At 42.5% G+C, this 27,704-nt stretch overlaps 13 protein-coding genes across 13 annotated transcripts; 4 read left to right on the top strand and 9 right to left on the bottom strand.

Annotated features, from left to right (window-relative positions):
- Window positions 1-1,870: 1,870 nt before the first annotated feature.
- On the bottom strand, window positions 1,871-3,280 carry BYT42DRAFT_591415 (cytidine deaminase-like protein; the record flags this gene model as incomplete). The annotated part of the gene is made up of 6 exons (XM_051570538.1): window positions 1,871-2,115; window positions 2,195-2,208; window positions 2,272-2,705; window positions 2,736-2,808; window positions 2,898-2,969; window positions 3,039-3,280. The coding sequence occupies 6 exons, from the start codon at window positions 3,278-3,280 to the stop codon at window positions 1,871-1,873; spliced, it is 1,080 nt and encodes a 359-aa protein (XP_051428363.1).
- A 1,974-nt stretch (window positions 3,281-5,254) lies between these two features.
- On the top strand, window positions 5,255-6,770 carry BYT42DRAFT_552353 (PQ loop repeat-domain-containing protein). Its single transcript, XM_051566369.1, has 4 exons — window positions 5,255-5,413; window positions 5,492-5,586; window positions 5,659-5,732; window positions 5,828-6,770. Exons 1-4 carry the CDS (start codon window positions 5,357-5,359, stop codon window positions 6,565-6,567), a joined length of 966 nt encoding a protein of 321 aa, XP_051428362.1. The 5' UTR covers window positions 5,255-5,356; the 3' UTR covers window positions 6,568-6,770.
- Window positions 6,771-7,018: 248 nt separating this feature from the next.
- Window positions 7,019-9,002, bottom strand: BYT42DRAFT_552351 (Septin-domain-containing protein). Its single transcript, XM_051566368.1, has 7 exons — window positions 8,814-9,002; window positions 8,612-8,743; window positions 8,331-8,547; window positions 8,131-8,248; window positions 7,638-7,981; window positions 7,439-7,550; window positions 7,019-7,344 (listed from the first exon to the last, which is right to left on the bottom strand). Exons 1-7 carry the CDS (start codon window positions 8,920-8,922, stop codon window positions 7,222-7,224), a joined length of 1,155 nt encoding a protein of 384 aa, XP_051428361.1. The 5' UTR covers window positions 8,923-9,002; the 3' UTR covers window positions 7,019-7,221.
- A 2,586-nt stretch (window positions 9,003-11,588) lies between these two features.
- Window positions 11,589-12,390, bottom strand: BYT42DRAFT_552350 (ribosomal protein L6, alpha-beta domain-containing protein). Its single transcript, XM_051566367.1, has one exon. The coding sequence runs from the start codon at window positions 12,312-12,314 to the stop codon at window positions 11,637-11,639; it is 678 nt and encodes a 225-aa protein (XP_051428360.1). The 5' UTR covers window positions 12,315-12,390; the 3' UTR covers window positions 11,589-11,636.
- A 1,180-nt stretch (window positions 12,391-13,570) lies between these two features.
- Window positions 13,571-14,462, bottom strand: BYT42DRAFT_487392 (CDC50/LEM3 family; the record flags this gene model as incomplete). The annotated part of the gene is made up of 3 exons (XM_051563795.1): window positions 13,571-13,917; window positions 13,984-14,293; window positions 14,352-14,462. 3 exons carry the CDS (start codon window positions 14,460-14,462, stop codon window positions 13,571-13,573), a joined length of 768 nt encoding a protein of 255 aa, XP_051428359.1.
- Window positions 14,463-15,625: 1,163 nt separating this feature from the next.
- Window positions 15,626-16,654, top strand: BYT42DRAFT_487650 (methyltransferase domain-containing protein; the record flags this gene model as incomplete). Its single annotated transcript, XM_051563819.1, has 2 exons — window positions 15,626-16,198; window positions 16,265-16,654. 2 exons carry the CDS (start codon window positions 15,626-15,628, stop codon window positions 16,652-16,654), a joined length of 963 nt encoding a protein of 320 aa, XP_051428358.1.
- A 231-nt stretch (window positions 16,655-16,885) lies between these two features.
- BYT42DRAFT_552340 (Metallo-dependent phosphatase-like protein) lies at window positions 16,886-18,722 on the top strand. The gene has a single exon (XM_051566366.1). The coding sequence runs from the start codon at window positions 16,933-16,935 to the stop codon at window positions 18,505-18,507; it is 1,575 nt and encodes a 524-aa protein (XP_051428357.1). The 5' UTR covers window positions 16,886-16,932; the 3' UTR covers window positions 18,508-18,722.
- Window positions 18,723-18,762: 40 nt separating this feature from the next.
- On the bottom strand, window positions 18,763-21,131 carry BYT42DRAFT_640945 (uncharacterized protein). Its single transcript, XM_051572539.1, has 3 exons — window positions 20,314-21,131; window positions 20,041-20,240; window positions 18,763-19,980 (listed from the first exon to the last, which is right to left on the bottom strand). Exons 1-3 carry the CDS (start codon window positions 21,072-21,074, stop codon window positions 18,890-18,892), a joined length of 2,052 nt encoding a protein of 683 aa, XP_051428356.1. The 5' UTR covers window positions 21,075-21,131; the 3' UTR covers window positions 18,763-18,889.
- A 1,351-nt stretch (window positions 21,132-22,482) lies between these two features.
- Window positions 22,483-22,979, top strand: BYT42DRAFT_19729 (mitochondrial distribution/morphology family 35/apoptosis). Its single transcript, XM_051562495.1, has 2 exons — window positions 22,483-22,695; window positions 22,767-22,979. The coding sequence occupies exons 1-2, from the start codon at window positions 22,549-22,551 to the stop codon at window positions 22,869-22,871; spliced, it is 252 nt and encodes an 83-aa protein (XP_051428355.1). The 5' UTR covers window positions 22,483-22,548; the 3' UTR covers window positions 22,872-22,979.
- Window positions 22,980-23,087: 108 nt separating this feature from the next.
- Window positions 23,088-23,849, bottom strand: BYT42DRAFT_542021 (uncharacterized protein; the record flags this gene model as incomplete). Its single annotated transcript, XM_051565592.1, has 1 exon — window positions 23,088-23,849. The coding sequence occupies one exon, from the start codon at window positions 23,847-23,849 to the stop codon at window positions 23,088-23,090; it is 762 nt and encodes a 253-aa protein (XP_051428354.1).
- A 169-nt stretch (window positions 23,850-24,018) lies between these two features.
- BYT42DRAFT_552333 (hit family protein 1) lies at window positions 24,019-25,111 on the bottom strand. Its single transcript, XM_051566365.1, has 7 exons — window positions 24,887-25,111; window positions 24,779-24,820; window positions 24,674-24,716; window positions 24,593-24,608; window positions 24,431-24,540; window positions 24,349-24,372; window positions 24,019-24,289 (listed from the first exon to the last, which is right to left on the bottom strand). Exons 1-7 carry the CDS (start codon window positions 25,039-25,041, stop codon window positions 24,155-24,157), a joined length of 525 nt encoding a protein of 174 aa, XP_051428353.1. The 5' UTR covers window positions 25,042-25,111; the 3' UTR covers window positions 24,019-24,154.
- A 242-nt stretch (window positions 25,112-25,353) lies between these two features.
- Window positions 25,354-26,866, bottom strand: BYT42DRAFT_19640 (uncharacterized protein). The gene is made up of 3 exons (XM_051562492.1): window positions 26,088-26,866; window positions 25,724-26,014; window positions 25,354-25,665 (listed from the first exon to the last, which is right to left on the bottom strand). The coding sequence occupies exons 1-3, from the start codon at window positions 26,688-26,690 to the stop codon at window positions 25,588-25,590; spliced, it is 972 nt and encodes a 323-aa protein (XP_051428352.1). The 5' UTR covers window positions 26,691-26,866; the 3' UTR covers window positions 25,354-25,587.
- A 249-nt stretch (window positions 26,867-27,115) lies between these two features.
- On the bottom strand, window positions 27,116-27,499 carry BYT42DRAFT_609584 (uncharacterized protein; the record flags this gene model as incomplete). The annotated part of the gene is made up of 1 exon (XM_051571281.1): window positions 27,116-27,499. One exon carries the CDS (start codon window positions 27,497-27,499, stop codon window positions 27,116-27,118), a length of 384 nt encoding a protein of 127 aa, XP_051428351.1.
- Window positions 27,500-27,704: the final 205 nt, after the last annotated feature.

Genomic DNA, 27,704 nt, shown 5'->3' with positions numbered 1-27,704 from the left:
CTATGGTGACATCCTTATCGTTTGTGGATCCTTGTGGTCTTTAATGTACTATCCAAAAGTTGTATCCGGGCTCTTCCGCTGTCACTCAATTTTGGGGGTATATTGGGTTGGGCTTGTACGAAAATCGTGTGAAAATTTGAGAAAATGGCGGACATGCCGAGCAACTATTTGTACCTGAGCTTAGATCTCATGGAAGATTCTTGAGAAAGTGTCTAAGTAGTGATTTGTTGCTGTATAAAGTCATACAGAGATTTGACCAAATTAATGAACGGTTTCCATGCCGCAGCTTCCAGTATGGGAAATCAACTTGATACAGGATGATGTTGTTGGTATATGGCAAGGCAGCCATGACATTTAGAAACTCAGGAGGTATACAAATGGATCATTCAAGTTCAAATCGGTCGGTGTATCTCTTGTAAATACATAAGCACATGCAAGCAAAACCATCAACTTGTCGTACATTGGAGAGGCGCCCCGGGATAAGGTTTGAAAAAAAGATCATACATTGACCGCTAATGGGAACTAAGTTGTGTATCATACCTATAAAATTTTTCCATGTTCACCGTTATTTTTGACCATGCAAATCAACCGGTTTTCCCACAACATAAGCTCGAAATTACATCTTTGCCACTGATTTTCACAAGTAGTTTGGTAAGACCTAACACCTACAGCTATGGCCAAACCTGTGCGAATGTCTTATTTTTGTTCATGCCAAAAGGATCCTGCAACCCATAATAGAGCTTTACTGATCGAAAAAAACCAGAGAGATTCCTCACGCATTGAGTCACCATAATTTAGACATCCGAACAAAGCTTGTCAACCGTTCCATATTTTGCGCAGAGACTATCGGGATCAAAAGCAGATTATGCACATTACTGAGCAGAGATTTCATACCCAAACCATAATGCCTACTGACATTGTGAAGTTTTAGACGGTCCTTCTTGGACCACAGTTCGGAAACCACCTTCGGATGATCATGCATCGATATGTCGGGAAGGTTAAGAATCTGCAAAACATTGGGAGTTTAAATACAATTCAGAAGGTTTAAAATGGCATTCTGTATCACAATACCCGCAAAAGACCTCTTCTCTGTAAAACGTTGAGATTGAGATCGCATCTAACCAAACATAGCAAGAAATAACCGGCAACCACCAAACAATAATTGTACCAATCATTGACCGTGATTGTTGATAAAGTTGGAGATATACGCAATCTTTCTGGTCGTTTTGATTTTGATACAACACGAAAATGGATACCAAATTTTCAGTGGCCGAGTGTTCAAAGCGGAGAAGTGATAAGAAAAGCTTAACCTTTCCTATTGCGTTATTCATATTACATAACTCATGTTTTGTCTTTCTTTAATCACACAGAATCATTTCAGGTCGCTTAGCATCATATGCACGGTATATGCAGGTGCGGCGAAGCAATTAACAAGCAGCCGTTCATGTTACTTACGAAACTCAATAGGTTTTATCACTGGAGAAGTAAAACAAATATAGAAATGGCATATATGAAATATGCTTTTTGATCTATATCTGCAACCCGCATGGCAGCCTATTTTTAATTTGTTACATTTTATTTCCATACCTGATATTTGCTTTGTATCAAGTTTCTGAACGCGACATGACAAGTTGAGAAAAGGTCTCTTCTGGCTTTCTTAAACCATTGGTCTTACTATTTTATCCACACTGTTGCCGAAAAAGTTCTTCCCAACATGCAGTAATATCATCTTTTTCCAGATTAAAACAAAGATATCACGCATAATTTTTGCGATGTCACATCCTCCAATGCATTTTCGTAATAAGGTCAGCTAGCTGAGTAAATAGAAGGAAAGTATAAATAATCCAAGGTTATATGAGGACACCGACGCCTAAGATACATCTGGTAAAGAGTCGCGACGTTCTGCTTCTTGACGGTCCCAACCCAATGAGCCTACAATTGCTTCATCGAGTTCGGTGATATCAACTTGCATTTCTAATCGCATGCTCGGCGGACTGTGTTGTCGCATCTTCACTTTTGCCTCTTGAAACACCTTGGATGTCATTTCATCCATACCATAGGATTTCGAATAAACAACCTCTTTAACGCCCTGCTGCACAATTTTAATTGCACAACCTATTCGATCGAAAAGTTGCGTTAGTACATCTCCATTACTGTTCCGGTTTGTCACTGGTACGAGTGCTCAACAACTTACCGAGACAAGGGCATCTATCATGTTGTTGTTGTTATGTTAGATAGCGAAAAGAATATAGTCAGATGAATACCACTTACGTATTGCAGTAAAGAACAACACCATTGCTGAAATCCACCCGTCCTCTTCCCGCCTCAAGCAAAGCGTTTTCCTCAGCGTGCATACATAAACACCGATCCAGGCCAGTACCACAAGGGGCACCTTGATTGCATCGATCGCAACCGCCTTCGTTACAATTTCGTAATCCGCGCGGAGTACCGTTATATCCAGTCGCAATGACACGGGAATCTTTTACCAAGATACAACCTACTCGACGCTTCATGCAGTTCGATCTTCGAGCTGCTAAATCAGACAGATGCATGAAATAGGTATCCCAAGAAGGTCGCAGGCGTTCAAAATTGGTCAATTCCAGCTTGTCCAATGAAGCAAAGAAAGCGCAAGGGTCTTTGAACGTGTTTGTGATGGCAACGTCCGACAACGACATTAGGGTGTATAAAGGTGTATTTGATTCTTTCTTATCGATTGAATCCGTTGTTGCCGACACGTTGAACAAGGCCAAGTCGTCCTTTCTGACAAATTCGTCCAATGTTAATGGTCGTTCACCTCTGGCTTCGTCTCTAAGCGTATCGCGTGGTATTAAGAGTTAACAAAAGAAATAATGGTATTCAAATGCTTGAAGACAAATGCTTGAGGACAAAATAGTTACCTTGCCACGCATCGTTCGTATCGCATAAAAATAGGGGCTTCGACAGCTGCCAGTAAGAAAAAAGGGCGTTTTCTGATCTCAGCAAAAGTGATGTGAGTAGGAGAAAATGACATGGGAGGAGCAGATCAACAGATTGCTTACTTTAAGAGCCAAAGGCCGCGGCCGTCAATGTCACATGTAACGTAATTTTCTCGCCATCGTTCGGTGACGAAGCGCTGCATTTGTTTCAATGTGGGGAAGACGCGCGCATGTTGACGAATGGGTTGGTGGGTATGAGCGGTATTCGTTTCAAGGGCAAGTAGTGTAAAATTATGGTGTTCGACTAAATATTTAGCAACTGTGTGCTTCCCGCTGCAGCTTGGCCCTGTTATGCCAATGAACATTGTGAATCACTGGTGAGAAAGGTTTCACCGAGAATCTGAGCGTGTCTGTGGCGAGTAATCGCATTCTCAGTCACAACAAGTCGGACCTAAAAAAAGCATTCGTTGCCAGAAAGATCAAAGTGCGATCAGTTGGCGTCCCAGTAAGGAATTTATGTATCAAATCACACATTAATATCTAAAAAAAGGATGTGCTGGATTCAGGAGTCATTCTCTTTGACAATAATATGATCTCTACCATTGATAGTTTCTGTAGGTTTGTAGTTGAGTTTAGCGAAAAAGGCGCAGCACTCGTCACCTGAAGCACGTTCATCTACCGTAAGGCCAAGAGCAAGTAGGGATTGTAACGAATCGATCAGTCTAATAATACTGAGGTCAAACTGAATGTCAACCCATGATAGTGTTGTGTACGCGCGCCCTGTAATCCATATACTGAATCTGGCAAAATTTTTTGTAATCCCGATAAATTTATTGACTTCCCTAATGTCTTTTGCATCTTCAGTTCATTTTTCTCGGGAGATAAAGAAATGATAGTCAAATAAATTGCAAAGAAGCAAAAATCATGACTTGGTGCTTCATTAAGTGTGGGGCATCTGACCTGTGTATCCGAAACAGCCCACATAAGAGCACTTGAGAATAAAGATCTCCCCTCTAACATTATCTGAGACCTACTTCATGCAACTATTTCATGCGGTGAGGCCACACTCTCTTATCAAAGGATAATTATGACATGAAGCGATGAGAAAAGACACATGGCGTCTTTTTTCCTGCTTCATTATTGGACAATAAAGGTTTTTAATATCGCCTCTTTTTTCATGTCTATAAAATACGACGCATCTTCCATCCATTTTATTTCCTCTTCATCGTACATCTATTTTCTTTTTTCTTGCGCAAAATCCATCCATTCATCGCGCCATACATTTTTTTATTGCTCATTTTCATCAACATTTGCTCAAATCACCCATCCTGTACATATACTCATGATGACCACAACTGGGCTATCAAAACGACTGAATCTCCACATTATAGCTTGCGCGCCGAAAACCTTTTTTTTTTCTTTTTTTTTTTTTGACGGCAACAAAGATTTTTTTTTTTGAAAGGTAATGTATTTGTTCTCGAGTGCCCTTTCTTTTTTGAATGTTATGCCGAATCACTCACTCACTTGCTTTGTGTGCTTCTACTGTGTAGTTTAAAAATTGTCTGAACAAAGCCCATGCCTTGGCGGTGTGCGGTGGCGGCTCCCACAGTGTGGTGACAACAGTTTTTTTGTAAAAGCAAAAGAAGAGTAAGTGTGGCTTGTCTAATGCATTCATATTGTTTTTTTTTTGTACGTCTTTGTCCTTTGGATTTCTCTCTTATATGATTAACTTGAACTTAACAACATTACCTTACCTCGTTTAAAAAATTTTTGATTTGTAAAATTTTTACCCAGATTTTTTCAGTTAAACTGTACTGAATCTGCGGCCATTGGACTTTTTCAGTGCACATGCATGTGACACCTGCACCTGTAACTTCACGTTTGGTTGATCATTGAAATCATCCGCTCTATTCGTATATGTCCATCCACTCGAGTATCTGTGATAATAAATGACACGAAGGAAAAACGATGAGGGTGACCCGTCAAAGAACTCGGTTCCACCATACAAGACTAGGAAAAATCCACAGCCGGAGTAGGTGGTGCGGACGGGATTACTTAGTGGTACCGTCATCGCGTAGTCATAATGGATATACAGCTGATGCTGGAGAAAATGCTGTATACAAAGTTCGCGAAGCGGGGGTGTTGTTACCCAAAGAAAGTAATTCAAGGGCTGTCGTCGTAACTGCTTGATATGGTAAAAAAGATCAGATGGGGTCCCTGAACTCCGCGAGTTTCCTAATACGTGTGCCAATTTCGCATTTTTGAATGATTTTGGCACTCCTGCATTGATTCACACATAAAAATCATAATCATAACTCTCATTGTCTTTATCTTTCTTCTTCTTCTTCTTCTTCTTCTTCTTGTTCTTCCACATTTCTTTTTTGTTTTATTAATACATATTGACATTTTAAGTACTGTCAATTACTCCTATATACATATTCATGACGCATACCTGCCAACCTATTGTCGATGGCGTCCCGTATGTGCAGTGGATTCATGTAATCAATGATTGAAAAACACTGCCTTCTGTATGACAAACTCATGTATTGGTGTATTGCTACGTAAAATAATAACAGACATTATTCGGTGATTGTGTCTACGGATGGAGGGATTCTATCAGTGTATTACTCGGTTATTTGTCCATTTTTTGTTGGTTAAACGCTCAAATGCCGTAAGTTGAAGCACTTGGTCTTCGATCACGCTTAAATTGCATTTGGGTGTTAAGTAATTTTTGGCCCTATAGACAAGTCATCAAAAATTACCGGTTACATGACGCTGAATCTCTTAGTTTCACGTTTTTAACCATTTGGCTCATCGGTAAAAGAAACATCTCACGAGAGATGTTGAACGGTTCAAAAGAACCGAAAAAAAAAAGATAATGAGACCTAATATGCATGTTCTATATATACTAGGTGATGTGGCCAATTTTATTGGCTGTATAGAAACGAACCAGTTGCGATTCCAGTTATATCTGTCTATTTATTTTATCATTATAGATACCGTGCTTTGTATGCAATGGCTATATTATGTAAAATTCGCCGACAATCGTCTTCGCCAATGGTTGAATCCCGAGGAGCCGAAATCTTATATTTATAACGTCGAAAGCACCTGTAGTTCTAGCAGTCAATCTCGCCCATTGTACGACAGGGAATCTCAATTGAAATCTGCCAGCTTATCAACTGCTAATCAACCCACGGAACAAACCCAATTATGTGGTCAGACTGATCGTGCACCCAAGTATACCCAGCTTCTTGTCGTCGGCGTCCTATCATTAAGTGTCACAACACCCACCATTACATCACGAGACATGTCCCATGTCCTTTCGGACGAAGAAATGCTGTGGGTGGGACGTTTTTTCGCCTGGTTATGCACTTTTCTGTATCTATCATCGCGGTTGCCACAGATCGCACAAAATTTCCGTCGCCGCTCTGTAGAAGGGTTGTCAATGGCTCTCTTCTTTTTTGCCGCCATGGGAAATCTCACTTACACATTGAGTATATTCACAAATCCACATGCTACACGACAGTCCTTACTTGAAGCCGTACCCTACATCATGGGTAGTGCAGGAACACTCATGTTTGATACCGTGATCTTTGGACAATACTTGACCTATACTTACCGCAAGTCAAGGTCGACCCTGACAATTGCCTAATTAGCTTCAAGAGTAAATATGTATAATCAAATGTTTCATTTGCGTGCGCCGTATTTGTTAAATTGTATCCATTGTTTGGCTTTGACAGTGGTTCATGGCATTATGTAAGATTCTGTATTATTTAATCCACTAAGCAAAGACACGGTTTCTCGGCCGATATCGCTGCCACCACAACGATGTCGTGCTTAATATATCAGGTGACATTATTTAAACAATTTGATATCAGGAGTGGCTCCTTTTTCGGCCATGTGAATGGAAAAGGAAGCAATGAACGGTAAAAGGGTTGTATTATTTACAGTTCTAGTAGACCAGTCCATCCGGCTGAGCTTTATGGTGGAGGCCCTTCCGCCGACTGCAGACGCTTACAATGTAATAAAAGTCCATCATAACAGCAGGATTATTCAAACAAAACAGAAGGAAGCAAAGGCAGAAAATGGAATTGAAAGATTGTGACGATCGTTAGCGTGGTAATTTTATATCGAATGATGTCAACTGCACAACATTGCTCTATCAAATTTATAAAGGAAGTTCTTGTCAAATGTTTTGAGTTTAGTATAATGATGAGTATTGATATCTGGAATCAAACAAAGAAAAAGGAATTTAAAAACTAAGGAAATATAATGAGGTATTCATCGAAGCACATTGACTCCAGGTCTACTTTCTCATCGTGCCACGGCCATGTTGATGATACATATGTTCTAAGTCAGCTTCAAGAGCCTTGATCTGCGCATGTTGTGTCTCGAGATCCTTATTTAAACGATCGCGTTCACTGATGAGCTAATCGCAGAAAACAGAAAGAATGTAAACCCATCAGTATCTGAACAGTGGAAACCATGCTCACTCCTTCTTTGCTTCCTCCAACTGTGCATACCTGTTGTTCCCATTGGCGGAAACGATTCTCCTCTTGTCTCACTTGCTCAGTAAATACTTTACGGAGTGCATCTTCTTTCTCCCTATGTTTCGGGTTTTCATACTTCTTGACCCTAAAAGAAAACAAAAGAAAACAAAAATAGTACGATTACTCAACTGTCGCACAAGATACACAGTGTGATTGGTGAAATAATAATTACTTTGGTTCGCCAAATTTGCGGGTGGCCATCTGCTGCTGACGATAGTTCTCGTAATGCTGTTCTTCGGTTGTTGAAATCAAATCGAGCATATGTGTACGAATCAACAGATTTCGCAGTTTCTTAAAGTCGCAATGATCCTCATTTTCGACTTCAGCAACACCCCAAGAATACTGGCGTCCCTTGACTTCGCGACCATCTGGTGTGCGCACGGTTTGTGTTGAACCAATCACGGAGAAAGGCATGGCAGCCATGATACTCCTGTTGCGCTCCGTCATTCCTTCGTCGTCACTCTCAATAGGACAAGAGTATACTCGAATATTTTGTGCTTCAATGACTTCCAGGATCTATACAGCAGAAACCGTCAAATTCTTCGTTCTCATCAAGATGCCCGATCCCTTGTATGTATCTTGTTTTCAATGCATTTTCGCGCTTCAACAACCCCGTCGAGGGTGGGAAGCTACCCTGATTGATTTCATCGCTCTGAGTGACTTACTCTGCGTTTGAATTCTGCCAGATCCTTTGGTGTAAGAGTATCAGCCTTGGCAATCACTGGAATAAGATTCACTCGTGAACCGAGACGTTTCATCACTTCGATATCCAGGGGTTTTAAGCTAATCCCTGAAATGAGTTTTCGATTCATTGAAATTTCAAAAAGAGGATAGGCTTAAAATGCCACGGTTTTCACTCACTCACCTGTGACCCGTCGGTCGAATGAAATAAAGACAGGCATGGACTCGCATGTCGGCCACGCCCTGACGGACAGGTTGCTGTTCCTGACGCATGTAGTTTTCATGCTGATCATCGAGAAATTCAACCACAGGCATCCAGCTGTCGTAATTATTGACATAATCGCCAAATCCGGGCGTATCGATAACGCTCAGTTTCACTTTGAACATTTTTTCCTCGAGCTCTAATCAGCTTAGTATGACTAATTCTTCAGAAAAACCCGAGTTGACGAAAAAAATAGAGCTTACCAGCTTTAGTAATTTCAATTTCCACTGTTCTATCCAGCTGTTTTTCATGGCGCTTGGCGGGGTCTTTGTAGTCTTTGATAGAGGTCGTGAACAGAGTATTAATAAACGTGGTTTTGCCCACACCCGATTCGCCTATTATAACAGTCAAGGCAATGATGAGAAGCGGTCTTTCGCCCGAGATGATCGTGATGAGGTATTTTACCGCACACCATAATAGTGAAATTGGCACCGCGCTTGGTGACAATCTTGTGCCTTTGGTTCGGCAAGTGAGCGACACCGATGCCTGCAGCGGAAACAGTAACAGGAGCCATTTCAAATAAAGACGGGAATATCACAATAAAGAAGAGAAAGAAGGAAAAAGAAGCCAAGTAGAAAAAAAAGAGAGGGAAAGGGAAACGCTTCACGATATTGAAATAAAATTGGTGATTTCTGATTTGTTGCTGATAGTAACACAAAGTGTCTCCGACAGTCGTATTCAAGCACACTCCATGGACTGTCTTTTTTTTCATTTGTGAGTCTTTACCGTTATTCCGTGCTTCAGCACTCTGTTCCATCACTTGTGCTCCGTCTCTGGGGACTCCTGTTAATGAAGCTCTTTTGACTCCTGCTTAGTTCCTTATAAAGTGTGATAAATAACATCATAAACTTCAGATACAAACGCATTCGATCTATTCTGTCAATCGGTGGCTCACGAGCTTTTCCCCGAATGAAGCTAAAGCGCCACTCAAGTCGGACTTGCAGAGACTGCGGCACCGATCGAGCTCGCAAATGCACCGTCAGGCACCTTTGTTTCGATGCAATTTTAGATACATTGCATTCTTTGCTTGAGTGCAATTTGCTTTCCACATATGCCTCAGTGCTTATGCTGGAAGTATGAAGACGTTACAATATCCGTTGACGGTCTGCGCGTCCAGCTCGGCAACGCGGCGACAGGTACGGTAACCGATGATTACCACCAACCGGAAGCTATCAACGAAACCATACTAGTAGCAAATATACCAGTTCATTTTCTTGTTTGTTCACAGGATCACATCATCCTGAACATTAATAGAGAATGATCCAACATCACGATATCAGTAAGCCTTATTAGAACGATGTAGAACGACGTTAGATGTGTGTTTCATCGTCAGGGCCAAGTCATGTTTGTGAGAGTTGAATATATCCTGAAAAGGAGTGTGTTACGATTATAAACACCATAACGGTAATACGGTTATTTGAGAAGCACAGGTCAAGATCGACATGCTCATCAAAGATATCTAAACCCCGATGTGGATCAAACAAATTTTATATTGCTCGCCAAAATGTGGATGTACAATGTTATTTCATGAATCTTATGCAATAGCAAACCGGCGACCTGAATTCACAAAGCACTAATGTTTCGAGGACGCACGGATAAGGCTCCATTTTCATCATCACAGATAGGAAAAGATGCTTCAACAATTTTTCCGACAAGTTGTAGCAGGATGAGCTTCAACCAACGCAAAGTGAAAAGTCCAGGTGTCCCACTTAGTCTTCTAAGGAGAACGCTAGTTGTCTATGTCTCGGAAGGCAACGGTAACAACCACAAGTATAGCCGGCGCTGAGCTCTTGCAAAAAAAAAAAAAAAAAAAAAAAAAAGGGGGGGGGCGGGAATTGTGTACTTACTTGAATCTCACGCATTGCATCGTTCCACTGTATCACAGCAGTTCTCTTTTGCTATATTGCTATTTTGCTAGTGCAGTAGGATCCATATACAGTGCCCTGGCAAAATTTTTTGTAATCCCGATAAATTTATTGACTTCCCTAATGTCTTTTGCATCTTCAGTTCATTTTTCTCGGGAGATAAAGAAATGATTTCAAGGAAGCAAAAATCATGACTTGGTCCTTTATTGGCGGGGAGTGTGGGGCATCTTATCATAATTTTTTTGACCTGTGTATCCGAAACAGCCAACATAAGAACACTTGAGAATAAAGATCTCGCTCTAACATTATCTGAGACCTACTTCATGCAGCTATTTCATGCGATGAAGCCACACTCTCTCATCAAAGGATAAATATGACGTGAAGCGATGAGAAAAGCCACATGGCGTCTTTTTCCTGCTTCATTATTGGGCAATAAAGGTTTTTAATATCGCCTCTTTTTTCATGTCTATAAAAGACGACGCATCTTCCATCCATTTTTTTGCCTCTTCATCGCACATCTATTTTCTTTTTTCTTGCGCAAAACCATCCATCTATGGGAATATATTTTTTCATTGCTTATTCTTATCAACATTGCTCAAATCAACTATCCTGTACGTATACTCATGATGACTACAACTGTGCTATCAACGACTGAACCTCCACAAATAGCTCAAATGACCTTTCTTTTTTGAATGTTATGCCGAATTACTCACTTGCTTTGTGCGCTTTTACTGTGTAGTTTAAATAACTGATGAACAAAGCCCATGCCTTGGCGGTGTGCGGTGGCGGCTCCCGCGAAGCGGTGAAAACAGTTTTTTTGTAAGTAAAAGCAAAAGAAGAGTAAGTGTGGCTTGTCTAGTGCATCCCTATTGTTTTTTTTTGTATGTCTTTGTCCTTTGGATTTCTCTCTTATATGATTAACTTAAACTTAACAACATTACCTTACCTCCTTTAAAAAAACTTTGATTTGTAAAATTTTTACCCAGATTTTTTCAATTTAAACTGTACATGTAAAGTTCCACATAATCTCTTTAGACATTTCCATAAGGTAATTTGTTCTCCGCCGGACAGTTCACTTCCCTTTTTTGAGATGTACAAAAGTAAGCTTGTTGCCCACGGTAATTGCGTGGATAGACAGCATTGCAGATTACATATTAGTATGAATGACCGATTTCTACATGCAATTCTTCCATAATATCACCCACTGTCTTCAAAGAGACATTTCATAGCCCTCTAACGCTGTCAGTGGATCCTCCACGATAACCTATTCCGCTAACACCGTAACTTTCGATCCCAAAAAAATTAAAGCATGAGATGATGAATACATGAAAAAATTTTAATAATATGAATACAAAGTCTATAACTATTTCTTCTTTCCTTCCTTCTTCTTGATGGTCTCGTCGTTGATGAAAATACCCTTTTGGTTGTATGGTTCTGGCTTTCTCCAACTTTGGATCGTAGCGGCAAGTTGGGTCACTTTTTGTAAATCGGAGCTCTGCAAAAGCACACGATTAGGCTGCGGTACAGTGCAAGTGATACCTTCGGGTATCGGGATGACAACGGGATGTGAGTAGCCAAGCTTCAGGGATAAGGTGCGATCGTTTTCCAGTACACCTCTGTAACCCACACCGACTAATCGCAGTTGCATACGGTATCCTTCAGAGACACCGACGATCATATTGTTGATTAAATTGCGAGTGGTACCCCACATGGCTCGTTGTTGTTTGATGGTTTCGTCCTCCACGGATACTTGTAAAATGTTTTCCGCATCTTCTCCAGTGGAAGAAGTGAATTGAAGTTTGACGAAAGGTTTGATAGGCATCTTCAAGGTACCGAGTGGTCCGGTCACTGTCAACATGGTGTTATCACGTTCCGAGGAAATGCGAGGAGTTGTGATGGGTGTGGCATCGTGAGTGATGGTGACATCTTGGCCATAGGAAAGTTGTGTTCGTCCAATATGCGAAGCCACCGGGGCAGCTGTATGGAACTGTCGAAGAGGCCGGCTGACCCGAACAACCGACGATCGGAACAAAGATGCCATTGAGAAATAGAAGGTTTACGACGGTCAAAGTAAAGAAAAAAATAAAAACAAGGTCCGGTTTCCCCTTTGTTTATTGTGCTGGACAGTAACCCTGTGACTGTGAGCCTCTTCCCGATTAGTCGTTGGATTCATATTTTAAACTCAGATGCATTCACCAACAGTGCATGCCTTTTCAACAAGGTGGTCACTTGACACTGATGGGGTGTTCCTTGACGCAACTTGAAAGTCAAAATGTATCAAGATATGATTTTACCAATATCATTCGGTTGAAAATGTTGCAGATGACCTCTGTTCGATTTTCTCCTTGCCCTTGCACCTTTAAAAATAAAAATTAAAAAGGTATCGTAACCCATATCACCAAAGTTGTCGGCGGACTCGGAAGACATTTCGACCGCATTGCCAAAAGTATCAATAATAGGCTCTGCATCTGCAGCTACTGATAAATCAAACAAATACCTGCCTGCCTCCTTCGCTTTTGTTGGAGGTCGTCATATCGCAGTCGAACGGCGAGAAGGCGTATTCTTCGTCTGGATGATCAGAAAATCTAGAACAGTTATGGGATGCCAATTACTTTTGATCTTACCATTCTCCAGCAAACGATGATGGATTTGATGTCAGCTAGGAAGAGCTGGATACATAAAGATAATGACACTCATTGCACCTTTTTTGAATCAAGATACTGTAGGCCGGAGCAGCCCGAAAATGAGATATGCATGCCGTATGAATCTTTGCCTAACAGAATACAGAGTAATTGGCGAGGTGATGCTGTGATTTGCATTGTCATTCGAAGTACATAATTTTAATATGCTGCAACCTTTTTTATCTATTTATTACAGTAGATAAATTTATGAATGATCATGTTCATTTATAAAGGATTGGTAAACGTAATGTGAATTAATAGATGTAAACATGCGATATTGAAACGTCAACAGGAACAGATGGGTTAATTAGTGCTAATGTTTAATTGTCAAAACGAACGGTTTTATTTCGGTTATTGCTTGGTAATCCGCCACCGCGTTGATTCCATGAAAGATAAGACTCGTCGCCCAGTCTTCTCGGCTTAATGCAGTGTCGAATAGCAAAGATAAAACCTAAAAACAGACACAATGCACCGATTGCCATGTAGGCGATACCCAGGAACGGATTTCGACCGCCCAATTTTGAAGTTCCCGATAAAACGAACCACTTGGTGCCATCATACTGCCGCGTGTCAAAATCTGTAGCTATAAAGTTAGTTCTCATACTCTTTTTCTTGGCTACATCGTTTTGATCATCATACTCATATCGATGCGCACACGCCATCTTCCCGCGAATAACTTGTCATGGTCGTTCCGTCCCCAAATCTTGCGAAAATCATGCAATGCGGCCACATGCATCCATACCATAAATGGTTCTTCTTGTGACAGATCGGGAGGTGGATATTGTTCCGTATACTTGCCATCAGGATAACGGAGGGCCCAGTTTGGTGGTGGAACGATTTGTGAAACCTGGTACCGCGTAGGTCCGTATTTTTGCTTGTCGGTAGGCCATGCTATTCCTTTTTTGGAGAAACCGTAGCTTAAATCTTGAGGTGCATTAACAGATGTCAGATTGGAGATCGTATCTGCGAATAAGCATATCGAATGAGTAAGCAATATAATAACGCAGCCTTTTGATTTTCGATACTTACCGTTAAACATTGAATTAGCGATCAAGCCGCAAGGATAGATGACCTGATTATTCCCATTTACAGCCAGAGGATCACAGTTCGTTCTGGCAGTACCGGCAGACACTGGATGGCCAAATAGTTGGTTCGCATCGTAGCTCTTGATATATTGACGATGATTCTGATAGAAATTTGTGAGTCGGTAATAGATGTATATTGGCGGAGATATGGCTGACGGCAAGGTAAAATCAAGGACGCATTGCTTGAAAGTAAGGTTGTTGGGATTTTGCCACGAAGGATCGATGAACTTTGTAGCGTTTTCAAAATGGTAAACCTAGACATTTAAATTAGGGAAAATTGTTTATGTGGGTGTCAGAACGACAACCTCTTACCGGGGGCTCTTGCTGAACATCACCCGCGGACTTTGGAAATTCAAAGCTGTATGCTGCTGGCTGCAGATAGACCGGTGTCGCATATTGATCGCACTGCGAATAATCGATCATGACTTCATAGATCTAACAGACATGACAAGTGAGAATGGTGAGTAATACGAATCGTGCGTGTAATACAATGTCCAGGATCATACACGAGAACTAGACCAGTACATGAGGCCACCAATGGGAATAAAAAGAATGCCAATAATAAAAAAGGTGGGGAGCACGGTCCGTGGTGTCAGTACAGGCTGCCATGCTGGTAATCGTTGCTGTCGAAATGGACCGTCTAGATGTCAGCAGAGATGCCTAGGTAAGCGTTCATTGTCTTGTTGGTATTTCAAAGAGACAGCTTTCCTTACTTTTTGGTTTTCGAGACTTTAGTTCTTCTTCCTCCGCCATGACTTTTTTCTAATGGCAATGGATAATATTGCTATTCAACTGGTGCATCAAAAGAATGGATCGTCGCAGCATCACGTGCTTTTTGTGAATAGCGGGCATAATGCAGAACCCTTGCGGAGGGTTTTTTTTTTTTTACTACGGTGAAAATTCATGCAAGCCACAAATTTTTCATTTGCGTATCTCTTTTGTGTTCCTGTTATTGACAATGGAGCACCTTGACATGTCGAAAGAGATCCACCTTCCGCCACAGTTTTCGGACGCGTCACCGGAAGAGTATCTTCAGTCGCTGATCGGCTTTTTTGAACGCTATCGTCACTTGACAGATCTTCATGTGGTCGATTTCATGACAAATAACCAGTGGGATTTATTGGATCCAGAGTGGCAAAAGGCACTTTTACCAACTGCTGACGATTCAACCGACGAATGGTCTTCCGTCTTGGTACAATTAGCTGCCTGCAACACAAGCTTGGTATTTATGTTGTTATTCTTCTGTCGCTGTGTGGCAGGCAACACTCAATGCTTGGATTATGTCATAGTCGAACTGGCCTCCTTCCTTGAAAGAATATATTCAGGCAGCACACAACCTGTCCTTGTCACGGTGTCCGAGTGATGACTGTTGAGTATGCCTGCGCCAATTGATCCCCTATTTCAGTTAAAACGACGAATGACAAAAACATTAACCGCCATTGCACAGTCCCCTCACCGAGTTGTCCGATCGATAAGCATATTTTGCCTGGCATGACCGAAAAAAAAATTCACGAGGTAAAATGTTATGATCGTGTTTACACTCAGTGATATTAGACGTATTAAAATTCGAGATTTAGGTGGAGCGAATGAACGCCTTGATCGAGCAAATAGCGCGCAAGCAGCATGTGGCATCGGTCGTGGATTTAGGTGCTGGACAGGGATACTTATCACGCGCTTTGGCATACCAACACCGTTTAAAAGTATTGGCAGTGGATTCCTCCGAAGTACAAACTTGCGGTGCCAAAAAATTCAACGCAAAAGCTATGAAAGGAGGGAAAGCATTCGATTTACATCACGTTACAGATACGATTGGCCCCGAGAATGCATCGAATATATTGTCGCGATGGAGTACTCACAGTGATGAACATTGGTTACTGTGTGGATTACATGCCTGTGGCGATCTCTCCAGCTTGATGTTACAACTCTTTGCCGAAAGTGAAGAGATGGTCGCCTTGGTTAGTGTGGGCTGTTGTTACCATTTCTTAACGGAAGAAGGCGAGCATAATGGTTTTCCCATGAGTCGTGCGTTGAAATCTACCGATTACCGGCTCGGATCGACAGCGCGAATGTTGGCTTGTCAAGCTCCGTCTCGATGGCTTGATAAAAAAGATGACAGCTTGAAAGCGTATGAACATCACTTTTTCCGCGCATTATTACAGGTACCCTACACACAATGGATGGATACGTGATAGGGTGTAGAGCTTACACTCATTCTCTTCTTACAGCTGATCATGGTGGAGAAAGAACTAGCCAAAGCCTCAGCTGCTCCGGTGATTGGGCGTCTAAACAAAAAGAAAGACTTTACCTCGTTCCCAGTTTATGTTAAAGCAGCTCTTGCCCGATTAAATATACCCGAGGACAGCATCACACAGGAGGAAGCTTCACGATATTATCAAGAATACAAGGAGAAGCAAGTAGACAAGCAAATGGCCATATTCTGGACGATACGAGCCTTACTTGCCCCCGTACTTGAAAGCATCGTTCTCATGGACCGTTGGCTGTATTTGAAGGAATCGTTGAATCCTCTACAGAGCGCTACCAAAGGAGTGTGGATGTGGCCCTTGTTTGATCCCATCATTTCACCGAGAAACATGGTCATTGTCGCTACTAAATAGTCATCCACTTCTGTTTTATGTACATCATAGAACACCATTCCCTGTGCATAATATAATTTTATAGATTGTAACCAATGCCTATTGCATGTTCAAAAGAGATCCTCTTTTATGATCCCGCTGGATCGACGTGATCGGAGTTTTACTGCAACTTTGTGGTTTCCGGGATAAGCTTGTGGATGTGGTGACTCGCCAAATTTTCCAAGCATTTTTGGGGGGGTTACTTGTGGCGACTGAGTGGCAAATTCCAACTTTTTTTACTTGGCCATGGAAGAGGCATAATGAATCTCCAACCTAATTACGAACCTTATTCCTCCGTATCGTTTCAGCACAAACAACCGACGTCCCCTTATCCCCAGGACCGGAACGATCGCATCAATCGAGATGATCTTTTCTTGAAAGCATTGGAAAATCGGGGAAATATTTCAAGTCTACCTTTAACTACCGCAATACCTCATCGTTGGCCTCGATGGAATAAGAAACGCACATTGTTTTTTGCTGGAATACTATCGTTACTGTTAATCTATTATTGGAGTCGATTGCAAGTATTATGGGCATTTCTCATGATCAAGCTGGATAATTCTCTATTTGATCGGGGATGGATACCGTGCGGCACCATCAGGAAACAGCCCATGCTCTATGTTCACGATACACAGCACGTACAGATCGTATGGGAGATGAACTGTGGAATGAGAGAAAAAGACATGTGGATTACCTGGCAACCAGTGTCATCAAAGAAAGCGGTCAATGTGCGTATCAGCCCCTTGGAACTCGATGCTCGACATTTTGCATATAAAGCGACCATAGGCCCCCTGGACGCCGATACAAATTATCGTTACGATATTCGGACGAACAAGGGCAAAGTGTTGACGAGACATACTTTTTCTTGGTACGCCAACACTGAAATGCAAACCATCCGAGTCGCGGCCATGGCGGATAATCAGTTCGGTATGAATACATTCGCCACATTATTACGACAGGTGTCTCGGCTAAAGCATAAACCACACTATTTGTTGCATGCTGGGGATGCTGTACAGCAGTATTTTTCACTGCGACAATGGGAAACGGACTTTGTGGGCCCACTGACCTATTATCATCTCGGCCAATCCATGCCAATGATCTATGCACACGGCAACCATGATCACGATCCAACTTACGAATACCATTACACGCGTACCAATCCTTCCAACGATCCTTGGTATGCATTCTCCATGGCAAATGGCGCGATTCGATGGTGTATCTTGGACAGTAACCTGGACTGGATACAGCAAGATGAATGGTTACGGCGAGAACTGGCGAGTGAAGCATCTCAGCAAGCTCATTTTCGTGTGGTGGTTGTCCATGTACCGCCCTTTATTGAATATTGGGAACCTGAAGGATGGTTTGAAAAGAAGCAAAGCGAATGGGGTGCTTTTGTGAAGGATCGCTTTGTACCATTGTTCGAGAAGTACGGTGTGGATCTGGTGATTTCCGGTCATCAACATAATTATCAACGCGGTGAACGCAACGGCGTGCATTATGCTATCATTGGAGGAGCAGGCGGTGACCTTGACTTTGAAAAAGTAGCCGACTGGCGAATGTATGACAGCAGTGTCCTCGATTTTCACTACGTCATGATGGAATTCCAACCTTCCGATGCGGGGCGCTGGCATCTTGTCTGGAATGCTTACAATCTAAATAACCAAAAGGTCGATACCATGCAACTTGATTCCAAACCTCCCGGAAGTAGATTAATTGAAGCAGATCATGAAGGCGCCGTTGATGGCAGCGTTATTGAAGAATTGACGCTGATGGATTTGGACGATGGTAACATTGCACAAGAAGAAGAAGCGGACGTCGTGAACGACCAACCGTGAGATGGGCGTGGTCCATCGAAACGAATTGGGCCATTGCTGTAGCAAAGGACAATCCGCAGATTGATTCGTTTGTTATGCCCTCTGAAAGCAACTCACCCGATATCATCATTTTTATTCATGTAAAATAGTGAAAGGCAAACATTGTGATTCATAGATTTTTAATTACGGGAGGGGGGATCGACGAATAAAAGCATATTTCTCGTATTATACATGCGAATGATATACAGTTCCATGATATTGTCAAACACCATGCATCGGTTGAACATAAAGTGTTATTTATTTCGATAAATTCTCAAGAAATGCGTATGGCTAAGGTATCCACAAGGTAATACAAAATATTATACAAGAATCTGAAGCGAAAGGTCCATCCCCTTTCACAGATTTAGCTGTACGTGATGTCGCCCACAGCATCCTCATATTCACTATCATCTGAAACCGCTTCATATACTTCCTCATATTCATTGTCGGTGTCAGCTTCATCTGCCAATGCATCCGCCGTCTTGTCACTTTCCAATGATTTTTCATCTTGTTCCATGTGTGCTTGAGCACTCTCTACTTCTTTTCCCTCTTCCGCCTCATCATCTTCGCTATCGTCTTCTTCCTCGCTTTCGTCATCTTCATCTTCCTCGCCGTCATCTTCGTCTTCACCTTTATCACTAAATCGCAATTCACCGAGTTCCTGTTCTTTCGGATCATTCGTACTGAATTGAGCCGAGGCTTGATCGCCGCTGTCATTATGCAATCGAACAAATCCTTCTCCGTTTGAGGCTTGTTGGGTACTTGATATTTGATCCTCATTTTTCTCTTCCTCGCTTTCGTCATCGGTATCTGTCGATTCCTTGGCATAGAATTGACTCCATCCTTCGTCATCGCTGTTATCAAATAGTCGAACAAACCCATCTTCTTCATTTTCTTCCTTGGTATCATCATCGTCCTGGTCTGTTTCTGGTTTGCCGGTGACATGGTTAAACCTGACACTCATGCGCTGACGTTTCGCTGCGCGTTCTTTTTGTTGTTCGGCTCTTGCTTGCTTCTGAGCATGGAAATAATGTGCACTAACCCAGCTACCAGGGCGCACAATACCGGTGGCTTTTTGTTGGTCGCCTGTTCTTCGCGTTACGTGTGGCAAGCGACAGTTGGCATTCGAACATTTGGATGTTTCAGCAAATTCCGGACATACGTGAACATGCTTCTGCGGACACTCCAGTCCTTTTGGACAATATCCTTCTGTGGCAAAAGCGCGACAAATCGGTGCATCTGGACTAACACGCACGTGAGGGTAAGGACAATCATCATTGCTACACCTTCCTCGTTGAAAATGGACGCAATGAGGCATAATGTTTGGAGTAGGTGTATGAGATAACTTGCACTGTCCTGCAGGTTTTTTGCACCGTTTATTGAGAAAGCGAGGACAGATGGCCCGTCGAGCCGGGTCATGCTTGAAGAGGCATGACGGTCCGTTGGGACATTTGCCTATAGCACCAAAGCTGACCATTAGTGTCTGATATTTAAACCTTATCATTGAGCACTTACCGTAACGTGTATAAAATCCACAGTATTGTTTTTGCATCTTTTTGGTATTCAGAACGAGAGATTTGCCGCTACGTCCTTGCCTTGTATACCCTTCAGGTTCACGCATTAAGACCATGTTTCCTTTCTTACTGCGGACATGTCGTTTCTTTTCCGTTCGTATGCGCGGACGTTTGCCCAGCACCATATTATTGTATTTATTACTATACATTATAAAAACAAAATAAGGATTCGCTCGATTGCTTTGCGACCTGCACGATTTCCCAACAAGCTTACCTTTTTGAAAGCCGTTTTACAAGCACCCGAGGAGCAGGCGTTGAACCGACATGGCCTTGGCGTACCAGTTTATTTCCCTTGTCAATGTAGGACACACCGTTGACAGTAACCGTTTCCTGCCCTGCGGCATTGATCGAACGGGAAACTGTCGTAGGCACACCGACGCCCGGAATGCCTGAAGAGCTTTTGTTGAAAAGGAGTGTCTTGTTGTGGCTTACGTTTGGTCGATGCAATGGTCGATGAATGGGTCGCTGTGCGGTGCTCGCTGTCGCTGTTGCTGCTGCTGCTGCTGGTGGAATGCTCGTTATTGTCGAAGCGCCATAATTGTTGATGAGGGTCCTATGCTGACTTGTCCCAAAAGGTCGTTTGGCGGGAACAGAAGAGGCATAGCCAGTTGGGCCTGGAACGGCACTTGGTAGCTTCACAGCGGACGGTGAGACGCTTGGTTTGGTGTTATCTAGCTTTCGATGATGGGTATGCACCACTGCAGACGAGGAAGTTGCTGAATGGGAGGGTGTTGCAGAGAATGGTTTTGCTTGCGATTGATTCACTATTAGTGTCCTGTTGGGACTTCCTTTTGCGGGATGTGGTGTGGTGTTGTTCAACGTCATGTTGCCCCGTCCTCGCCCTCGTGTCCACGGTCGGCCGCGATAGGATGTCGGACTGTAAGTTGGACCATGATCGGGCTGGTTCATCCGATGTTGTTCAATAGCTCCAGAAAGTTCGGCAATACGCTTCAAGAGATCAGCATTATTGGACATGGCGATGGATCAAAGTATTAACAGAAGATGGAAAAAAAAGCTGCAATATAGAATGCTTTCCAAGAAACAATGAAATTAAATTAAATTTTTTGACTATTTCTGCCCAATCGTCTCCTGAGACATGAGTTAAAAAATTCGCAATTCCTGCACTTCTCTTGGTGAATCATCATCACAGCTATTCAAGCTGTGATCCATTTATGATGTACCTTTAACATAGCAAATTATAATTGACGGATTACAAACATCCACGTAATAAAATATTGACACACACTGTATATATCTTCAGTTGAACTTATTACTGTATTGTATCTACGAAAGCATATTATCAGCTTAAAAGATTAAAGGGTGAGATACAAGATACAAACAACAACCACCAAGTTACCAAAATCATAGAACGTGCAGATGATACCATGCTACTCCAAGCGTTATTGAACGGTAGTGACGAAAACGTTAAAATCGGCCATTTCAGCTGGCTTCCGGTATGTTTTTTGATGTTGACGATAACGAAACCTCCCCCAAAAAACAGCGTCAACATTTGCACTTTTCGGGGCTCTTATAGAATTAAAAGAGAATAATGCGGTCAAATTATTCGTGACATACAAACAGGGGAAGAATCTCGAGATACAAAAAGTATCGAATTTTACTGCTTATTGCTGGCGTGGCTTGAAGACATGCCAGCGGAGGACGAAGATCTATTGATTTGTCGCTTGTCCTTATGAGAGTACTCACCGACGTTTTTGTTTATGTAGTACACCGATATAGATACCTCTTTGATTCCATTTTATCCGTCGTATGGTGCCAATAGTTATTGAAGTAAGCTGGGACAATCCATCCGTCTGCCATTTTCGCATCCCCAAAAAATGCTGGACAGGGCAGAATTTATGCGGGACAACGTGGTTAACCTAATTTGCCGCTGTGAACTTTGTTAGATCAGTTCTGGTAGGACTAGCCTACCGTTATAATCGATATTTAGCCATCCTTTATAGGGCATTCAAGTCGTTGAATTGCTGTACTGCAGCTATCACGCAAGACGCTACCAGGTTTCGATTATGGATTGTTTGGCAGAAGTTCCATTGTTCAGGTTAATGCGGGTCCTGTGTTTACGCTGCTTGTAAAATATCAAAACTCTTTGTTCGTTCCATGCAATGCTCTATCAACACCGGCCATGCACTGTTCCGGCGCATGTTTTATAGGTTAACCTGCGCTGCATAGTCACTACGTACTCTGTTCTGCCCACTTGATGTAATTCTTCCGGGCAAATGTCTGGTTTGATATTCAAGTTGAATAAACTGTATTTGCCTATTGCATGAGTTGTGCGGCAGTCCTCTTTTGATAAATGGCACAGCCACTATAGCGGAATTTCAATCCGGAATCAGAAATAACCAATCGAGGTGTTCTTCCATATTTTGGTTTTCCTTCCCCCGTCACCTCGGATTCCTTGCATAGTTGCAAACTCTTTTTTTATTTTTTTGTTATGTCTTCCAGCGTCGGTCCTAATTGCACAGAATTGAAGCAAAAGTACGATAATTGCTTCAACAAGTGGTATTCCGAAAAATTTCTCAAAGGCGACACAACTCCGGAATGCGAAGATCTGTTCAAGGATTATCGTGCATGTGTCATGGTACAAGTCACTAAAAACTTCTGAAATGATTATCTAATGAATCATATCTCACCATGAATCAACTGCAATAGGTAACACTGAAAGAAAAAGGTATCGATAACCTCTTGGCGGAATCTCGTAAGGAGGCGCCTTTCCGTACACCGTCGCAGCCCGAGGATGATGGCAGCAAGAAGTAATAATCCCGCAGTCGCACTATTGACCCGCAGTCGCCTGTGATCCGAAATCCCCCCAAAAAAGAACGCATTCTGCAACATCAGGTCCTTGATGTTTGCGAGTAACTGAATTTTAAAAATGATCTTTATCTAGAGTGTATTTACAAGAACAGAAATAGAGGATGTCCATCCGGAATACATATATAGCAGCAACACATTTGCTCAATTCCCCCAAGAGATCTATGACAATCTTTCCCTTCCTGTATCCCTGTCGTAATGTAATGGTACAGTTTCATCGTCATGCCATCCAGGTGCGCTTAATTTGAGGCTTTCGAGGTGTGGTTGACCTTTCTTGTCAACGGAGGCCCAGGCATGCACAATGCAACCTCCACCTCGGTTTCCCATCGTTTGATCGTCTTCCACCCAAAATTCCACTTTCACCTCGTTTCTTTCAGTCTCTTCTTTTCCCTCATTTTGTGATATTTTGCGTGTTACCGTTTCTGACGAATGGGTGGGGAAGAAGGTGAGTTCATCGACGTGATCTACACTGAATTCATTCAGTAGAATTTGTCGTCCTTGCTGGGTCTGCGCCCACTCCTTGACATGATCGATCGCTTTCTGGCGCACCTCATCAGCCGCTCGGTGTTTTCCAACGTGGTTTTTAACGGCGTTCCACACCGTCGAGGTCATGGGAACGGCAGATCCAGCAATGGTCGCGGCTGGAGGTCCAATGTATTTCCACCATTTGTTCGTTTGACGCCATACGCGCCACGCTACAAAAGCGCCTGTGCCACCAAGGATAATCCATACCACAGGTCCCACGACAGCGCTAATGAGACTCGCGCCACCCAAAAGAGCCGTTACAGCAAGTCGTCTTTTGGTTTTGCCGGCTGTGGCAATCAGAATGGGAATCCGCCACATGGATAATGACCGGACAGTTTGATGCTGATAAGAGGGAACTGCTGCAGTGGTTACTCGTGAATGTGGGGATAGACGTGCCATGAGTGGATTCATAACAGGTGCAGGACGGATCAGCGGTTTACATGTGGCGCCTGATATGGTGGTGAACGTCCTAGAGAATGGTCCACAGCGGATATTTCTTGCAGCCGTTGCATATAGAAGAGACATTGCAAGATCGGGGAAAAAGGGAGAGAAATACAGAAGTGTGGGTTATTGCGAGGAAGCACGCATCGAATTTTTTTTTATTGTCTCGAATCAATTTTCTTTCAGTTGGGTTCGAAATTTAAAGACAATGATGAGAATCTGACGACGGTTCAATCAGATCTCAGATCCAATAACCGCACGCCTCACAGCTTCTTTAGGATTCTTTCGTAAACAGCTGTAATATCGTCAGGGGTCGTCTCCATGGGCTTCCATCGGATACCCAAGCCGGTTTCTTCGTTGGGCTTGGGAATGACGTGGAAATGAACGTGTGGTACAGCCTAGATTTGCGATGTTATCACTGATCAACAGACTTTGTGAAATCCCGGTAATCTCTTACCTGATTAGCCAGTTTACCATTGTTCTATTAAACGGGAATAGTCAATATGTGACTCGGTATTGTGTTCGCTTGGAGAAATTACCTGAAGAACATTGTATTGGTCCAAGTCTGCAGCAATAGCGATACGCTTTGCAATAGGCATGACATCTGACAAGTATTCATCTGGCAACTCATGCATATACTTGGCATGGTCTAGTCGATCATTATCAGCGACTGCATTAAAGTAAAGATTGGCTTGGCTTACATTTAGGAATAATGAGCTATATTTTTATGCAACTGCTTTTGAGTAATTCGACATTATTCACATTTATGCGACAACACTCACCACGTGGCCAGAGCTCAGAGGTTCAATATCCATGAACGCAAAACTACGTAGCAACAGTATTATTGATGGCAATAAAAAGCGAAAGCCCCATATCGTATTACTCACCTTTTATCAGTTTCTGCGACTTTCTTGGAAGGAACTTTGCCACTAAATTGTGACCGATGCTTAAACATGGGCAACAAACGTCAATAGGTGTCAACTGTCAATGCTTACCGTACAATCTTGCAGAAGATGCAATCGTCATCCATATGCTTAGTTGTAGTCGACATGGTGCGTTTAATGTAAGATGGGTTTACAAATAAATTACGCGTTGCAAGAGTGAGAAATAGCCGTGTCATTCTGGGTTTTCCTGAAATAAATGCACGCATCCAAAAAAAAAGAGCGGGTTTTTTTTTTGTTTGGAGCTGGTCTCAAAAATGTGTGACAATGAAGGAGTAGGCAAACCATCCATCTATGGCTTCCTCGATTTTGATTTTTACTTGCCAACAAAAATACAAGCTGCTTGGCACGTCGAAAATTAGTAAAAGCGCATGGTAATACAATAAAACTTGGTTTATACTGTACAATTGGGACGACGTAGTCTTGCAAATCCAAGAAAACGCAGCATAACGCCATTATCATGCAGAACTATGTTTTGCCGTCATACAGTATCGACGCAATGATTCAGATCGAGTTGTTGTCTTTATTCTAAAAGTAAAAGTACACTATAAGGAGGTGTAGGCGATTGCCTCCAACTTACCCGTCGAATAATTTTGAACATAGAACTTTACTGTTCCTAGTCGACAGCCACTGAGATGCATTCATATGTTATCATCGTTGCTTATCCCGATATGGAAGTAACGATATGCATAGACCGCATTAAATTATTTTGTCGAATACAACTAATCCCGATCCTGTTACAGCTGTTTTTATTCTCATGAACCATTGTTCGGCAGTAGATCCGGTGGGATAAGGGGAAGTAATTTATCAAGGATTGAAAATACATCATTGCCCTATATAAATCGTTTAGTATTCGAGGTGCGGCAAAACATCCAAAAATGAGACACTTACATCAATTGGACAAGGAAAACTGGCTTTGTTGCTCAAGGTAATAGAAATAGGAATTCCTACAATGCGAACTGTGGGTTTCACGTCGTAGTCTATTGTAAGATCTTGCCGTTCGCCTCCAACAAGGCCGCATTTGGTAAGGATGTCGGCCGCAATGGATTTTGAGGCACTCTGCTGTGCATCAACCTTGACTTCAAAAGGAAATGTAAAGTTGGTGACACCGTTGGAGCGAATGTGGAGGTCTTTTTTGGTGCCACCGCCTAAAGGAATATCATGATGTCCTGGGTAAAAGGCCTAGAGAGACATCGTGTCATCCGGCATACTCTCATCCTCATAAACGGACCAAATAAATGATTTGAAAACTTACCGTTGCTTCAATGGTTTCAAATGTAATGCTTTCAATATTTGGATTGTTGACGCTGATACTGAAATTCATCATCATGTTGAGGCTTGTGCCGTTGAGGCTGACTGCTGGCTGTCCTTCGATGCCTTGAAATTTCACTTCCGGCACTTTAAATATAGCCGCCAGTACACCCACAGCAATGCCTAACCCGACGATGATGATAAGTATTAAACAGGTGCACCATCGCATCCAACGGGGACAACAGGTGCAGCATCCACAGCAGAACATATCGATGCAAGATCGGCGTTGTCGGATGCTTCCTGCACCATCGATAGGAACATAGGCGGCCTTTTCAAAATTTCGATATCCTCCATCTGACGGCATCGCCATGCCGACGATATGACTTCGGTCAGCACTATTGTCAACGACGTATCCATTATCATTGCTAGGAGTAGGTACGGGCGTGCTTCCAGATCGGTTGTAATGGTCAGAATACTCGTCCGGATGGTTCACCGAATAGCCTTGTTGTGGCGGGAGATAATGCATCGCATAGCTATCGTATTGACCTTGACCATATCCCGGCTGCGCTGCTGTATTATATTGCTGCCCATGATAGTATTTTTCCATCGTAAAGGAAAGAAAGAAGGAAAATGATCGGAATAGAAAATTAAAAGGTGGTTAAATGCTATTCTTGGTGTTCCCTCGACTCTAATAACTCGGTGGTGTCACCCAAAATTTAAACTTGGCGGCGGATCAAGCCAACTGGTGCACTCTTTTTCCGGAAGGTAAATTCGCCCGATGGCGAGAACGAAACTCAGGTTGTACGAAAACTAAATTCGTTTGCCTCAGAAGCCATGCTATGATGCGCATCGATACTCAGGTAGATTGACGAAATTTCTGAATGAAACCATCTTTTTGTTTTGGCAGGGAGAGATGTGATCGTCTTTACTACGTAAAACAAAAAAGTGAATAAAAGGAAGAATATAAAGACATCAGTTGTTAGGGATCGTAGCTAGAATACTTCTTGCGTTTACGGTTTTTCTTGGTCAAGATTAGCGCTTCATCACTCGGAGATAAGGAGGCGCGACGCCAAGATGAAGGATAGGCATTGCTTTCGGTTGACAGTGGAGTGCATTCGTTGAGAAAAACATAAATGCCATTTTTAAGGTTGTAAACTTCGCCAGAAATGAAGGAATCTCGGACCCAGCCATAGGAACCTGAAACTGGGCCAATTCGGTCATGATATTCAGGCCGTCACTTTGGATCTTGAGTAAATATAAAGTCAAAGTAGAACCAGTAGTATGGATAGCCAAGGTAGTGCGGGTAGCAAAGCTGTCATCGTCGATTGATTTTTTGGTAAAGAGCGCAAGGCGGATCAAGTCACGATTGACAAGATAGTGATGTCGCCGTTCGCTTTCGCGCTTTAACTTCTCCATATCCAATGTTTACACCATCGTCGGTGTCTTCTGGGTACATTGTGATAAGACAATCGGGCTACTTACTGGCAATTGTACGTCTGCTACTCTCGGGGGACTCGGTAGCCGCCCAACGCATCGAGCGGTTTCGGAGCTGGTATCAAGTATGCTGTAATCAGCTCGAACTCACTGATGACTGCATTGGTTGGATTTATGGGTAAGTCGC

The sequence above is a fragment of the Radiomyces spectabilis genome (genome assembly GCF_025331425.1).
Source record: "Radiomyces spectabilis strain NRRL 2753 chromosome Unknown BYT42scaffold_1, whole genome shotgun sequence".
NCBI lineage: Eukaryota > Fungi > Mucoromycota > Mucoromycetes > Mucorales > Radiomycetaceae > Radiomyces > Radiomyces spectabilis.
Note: the sequence above shows the minus strand (reverse complement) of the source record. Positions and strands in the feature narration are given on the sequence as shown.

Coding starts and splice junctions, on each gene's coding strand:
- BYT42DRAFT_552353 (XM_051566369.1), top strand. CDS start 5,357: ATGACGCATACCTGCCAACCTATTGTCGATGGCGTCCCGTATGTGCAG. Junction 5,587..5,658: donor TGGTTAAACGCTCAAATGCC/GTAAGTTGAAGC, acceptor TTGGCCCTATAG/ACAAGTCATCAAAAATTACC. Junction 5,733..5,827: donor TTTAACCATTTGGCTCATCG/GTAAAAGAAACA, acceptor TATATATACTAG/GTGATGTGGCCAATTTTATT.
- BYT42DRAFT_552351 (XM_051566368.1), bottom strand. CDS start 8,922: ATGGCTCCTGTTACTGTTTCCGCTGCAGGCATCGGTGTCGCTCACTTG. Junction 8,548..8,611: donor AATTGAAATTACTAAAGCTG/GTAAGCTCTATT, acceptor TAAGCTGATTAG/AGCTCGAGGAAAAAATGTTC. Junction 7,551..7,637: donor CGCAAATTTGGCGAACCAAA/GTAATTATTATT, acceptor GTTTTCTTTTAG/GGTCAAGAAGTATGAAAACC.
- BYT42DRAFT_552350 (XM_051566367.1), bottom strand. CDS start 12,314: ATGGCATCTTTGTTCCGATCGTCGGTTGTTCGGGTCAGCCGGCCTCTT.
- BYT42DRAFT_552340 (XM_051566366.1), top strand. CDS start 16,933: ATGAATCTCCAACCTAATTACGAACCTTATTCCTCCGTATCGTTTCAG.
- BYT42DRAFT_640945 (XM_051572539.1), bottom strand. CDS start 21,074: ATGTCCAATAATGCTGATCTCTTGAAGCGTATTGCCGAACTTTCTGGA. Junction 20,241..20,313: donor GTAAAACGGCTTTCAAAAAG/GTAAGCTTGTTG, acceptor TATAATGTATAG/TAATAAATACAATAATATGG. Junction 19,981..20,040: donor TGGATTTTATACACGTTACG/GTAAGTGCTCAA, acceptor TTGGTGCTATAG/GCAAATGTCCCAACGGACCG.
- BYT42DRAFT_19729 (XM_051562495.1), top strand. CDS start 22,549: ATGTCTTCCAGCGTCGGTCCTAATTGCACAGAATTGAAGCAAAAGTAC. Junction 22,696..22,766: donor ATTATCGTGCATGTGTCATG/GTACAAGTCACT, acceptor CAACTGCAATAG/GTAACACTGAAAGAAAAAGG.
- BYT42DRAFT_552333 (XM_051566365.1), bottom strand. CDS start 25,041: ATGCGTGCATTTATTTCAGGAAAACCCAGAATGACACGGCTATTTCTC. Junction 24,717..24,778: donor GTCGCAGAAACTGATAAAAG/GTGAGTAATACG, acceptor GTTGCTACGTAG/TTTTGCGTTCATGGATATTG. Junction 24,373..24,430: donor ACCAATACAATGTTCTTCAG/GTAATTTCTCCA, acceptor CCCGTTTAATAG/AACAATGGTAAACTGGCTAA.
- BYT42DRAFT_19640 (XM_051562492.1), bottom strand. CDS start 26,690: ATGGAAAAATACTATCATGGGCAGCAATATAATACAGCAGCGCAGCCG. Junction 26,015..26,087: donor TTGAAACCATTGAAGCAACG/GTAAGTTTTCAA, acceptor ATGTCTCTCTAG/GCCTTTTACCCAGGACATCA. Junction 25,666..25,723: donor GTTTTCCTTGTCCAATTGAT/GTAAGTGTCTCA, acceptor CGATTTATATAG/GGCAATGATGTATTTTCAAT.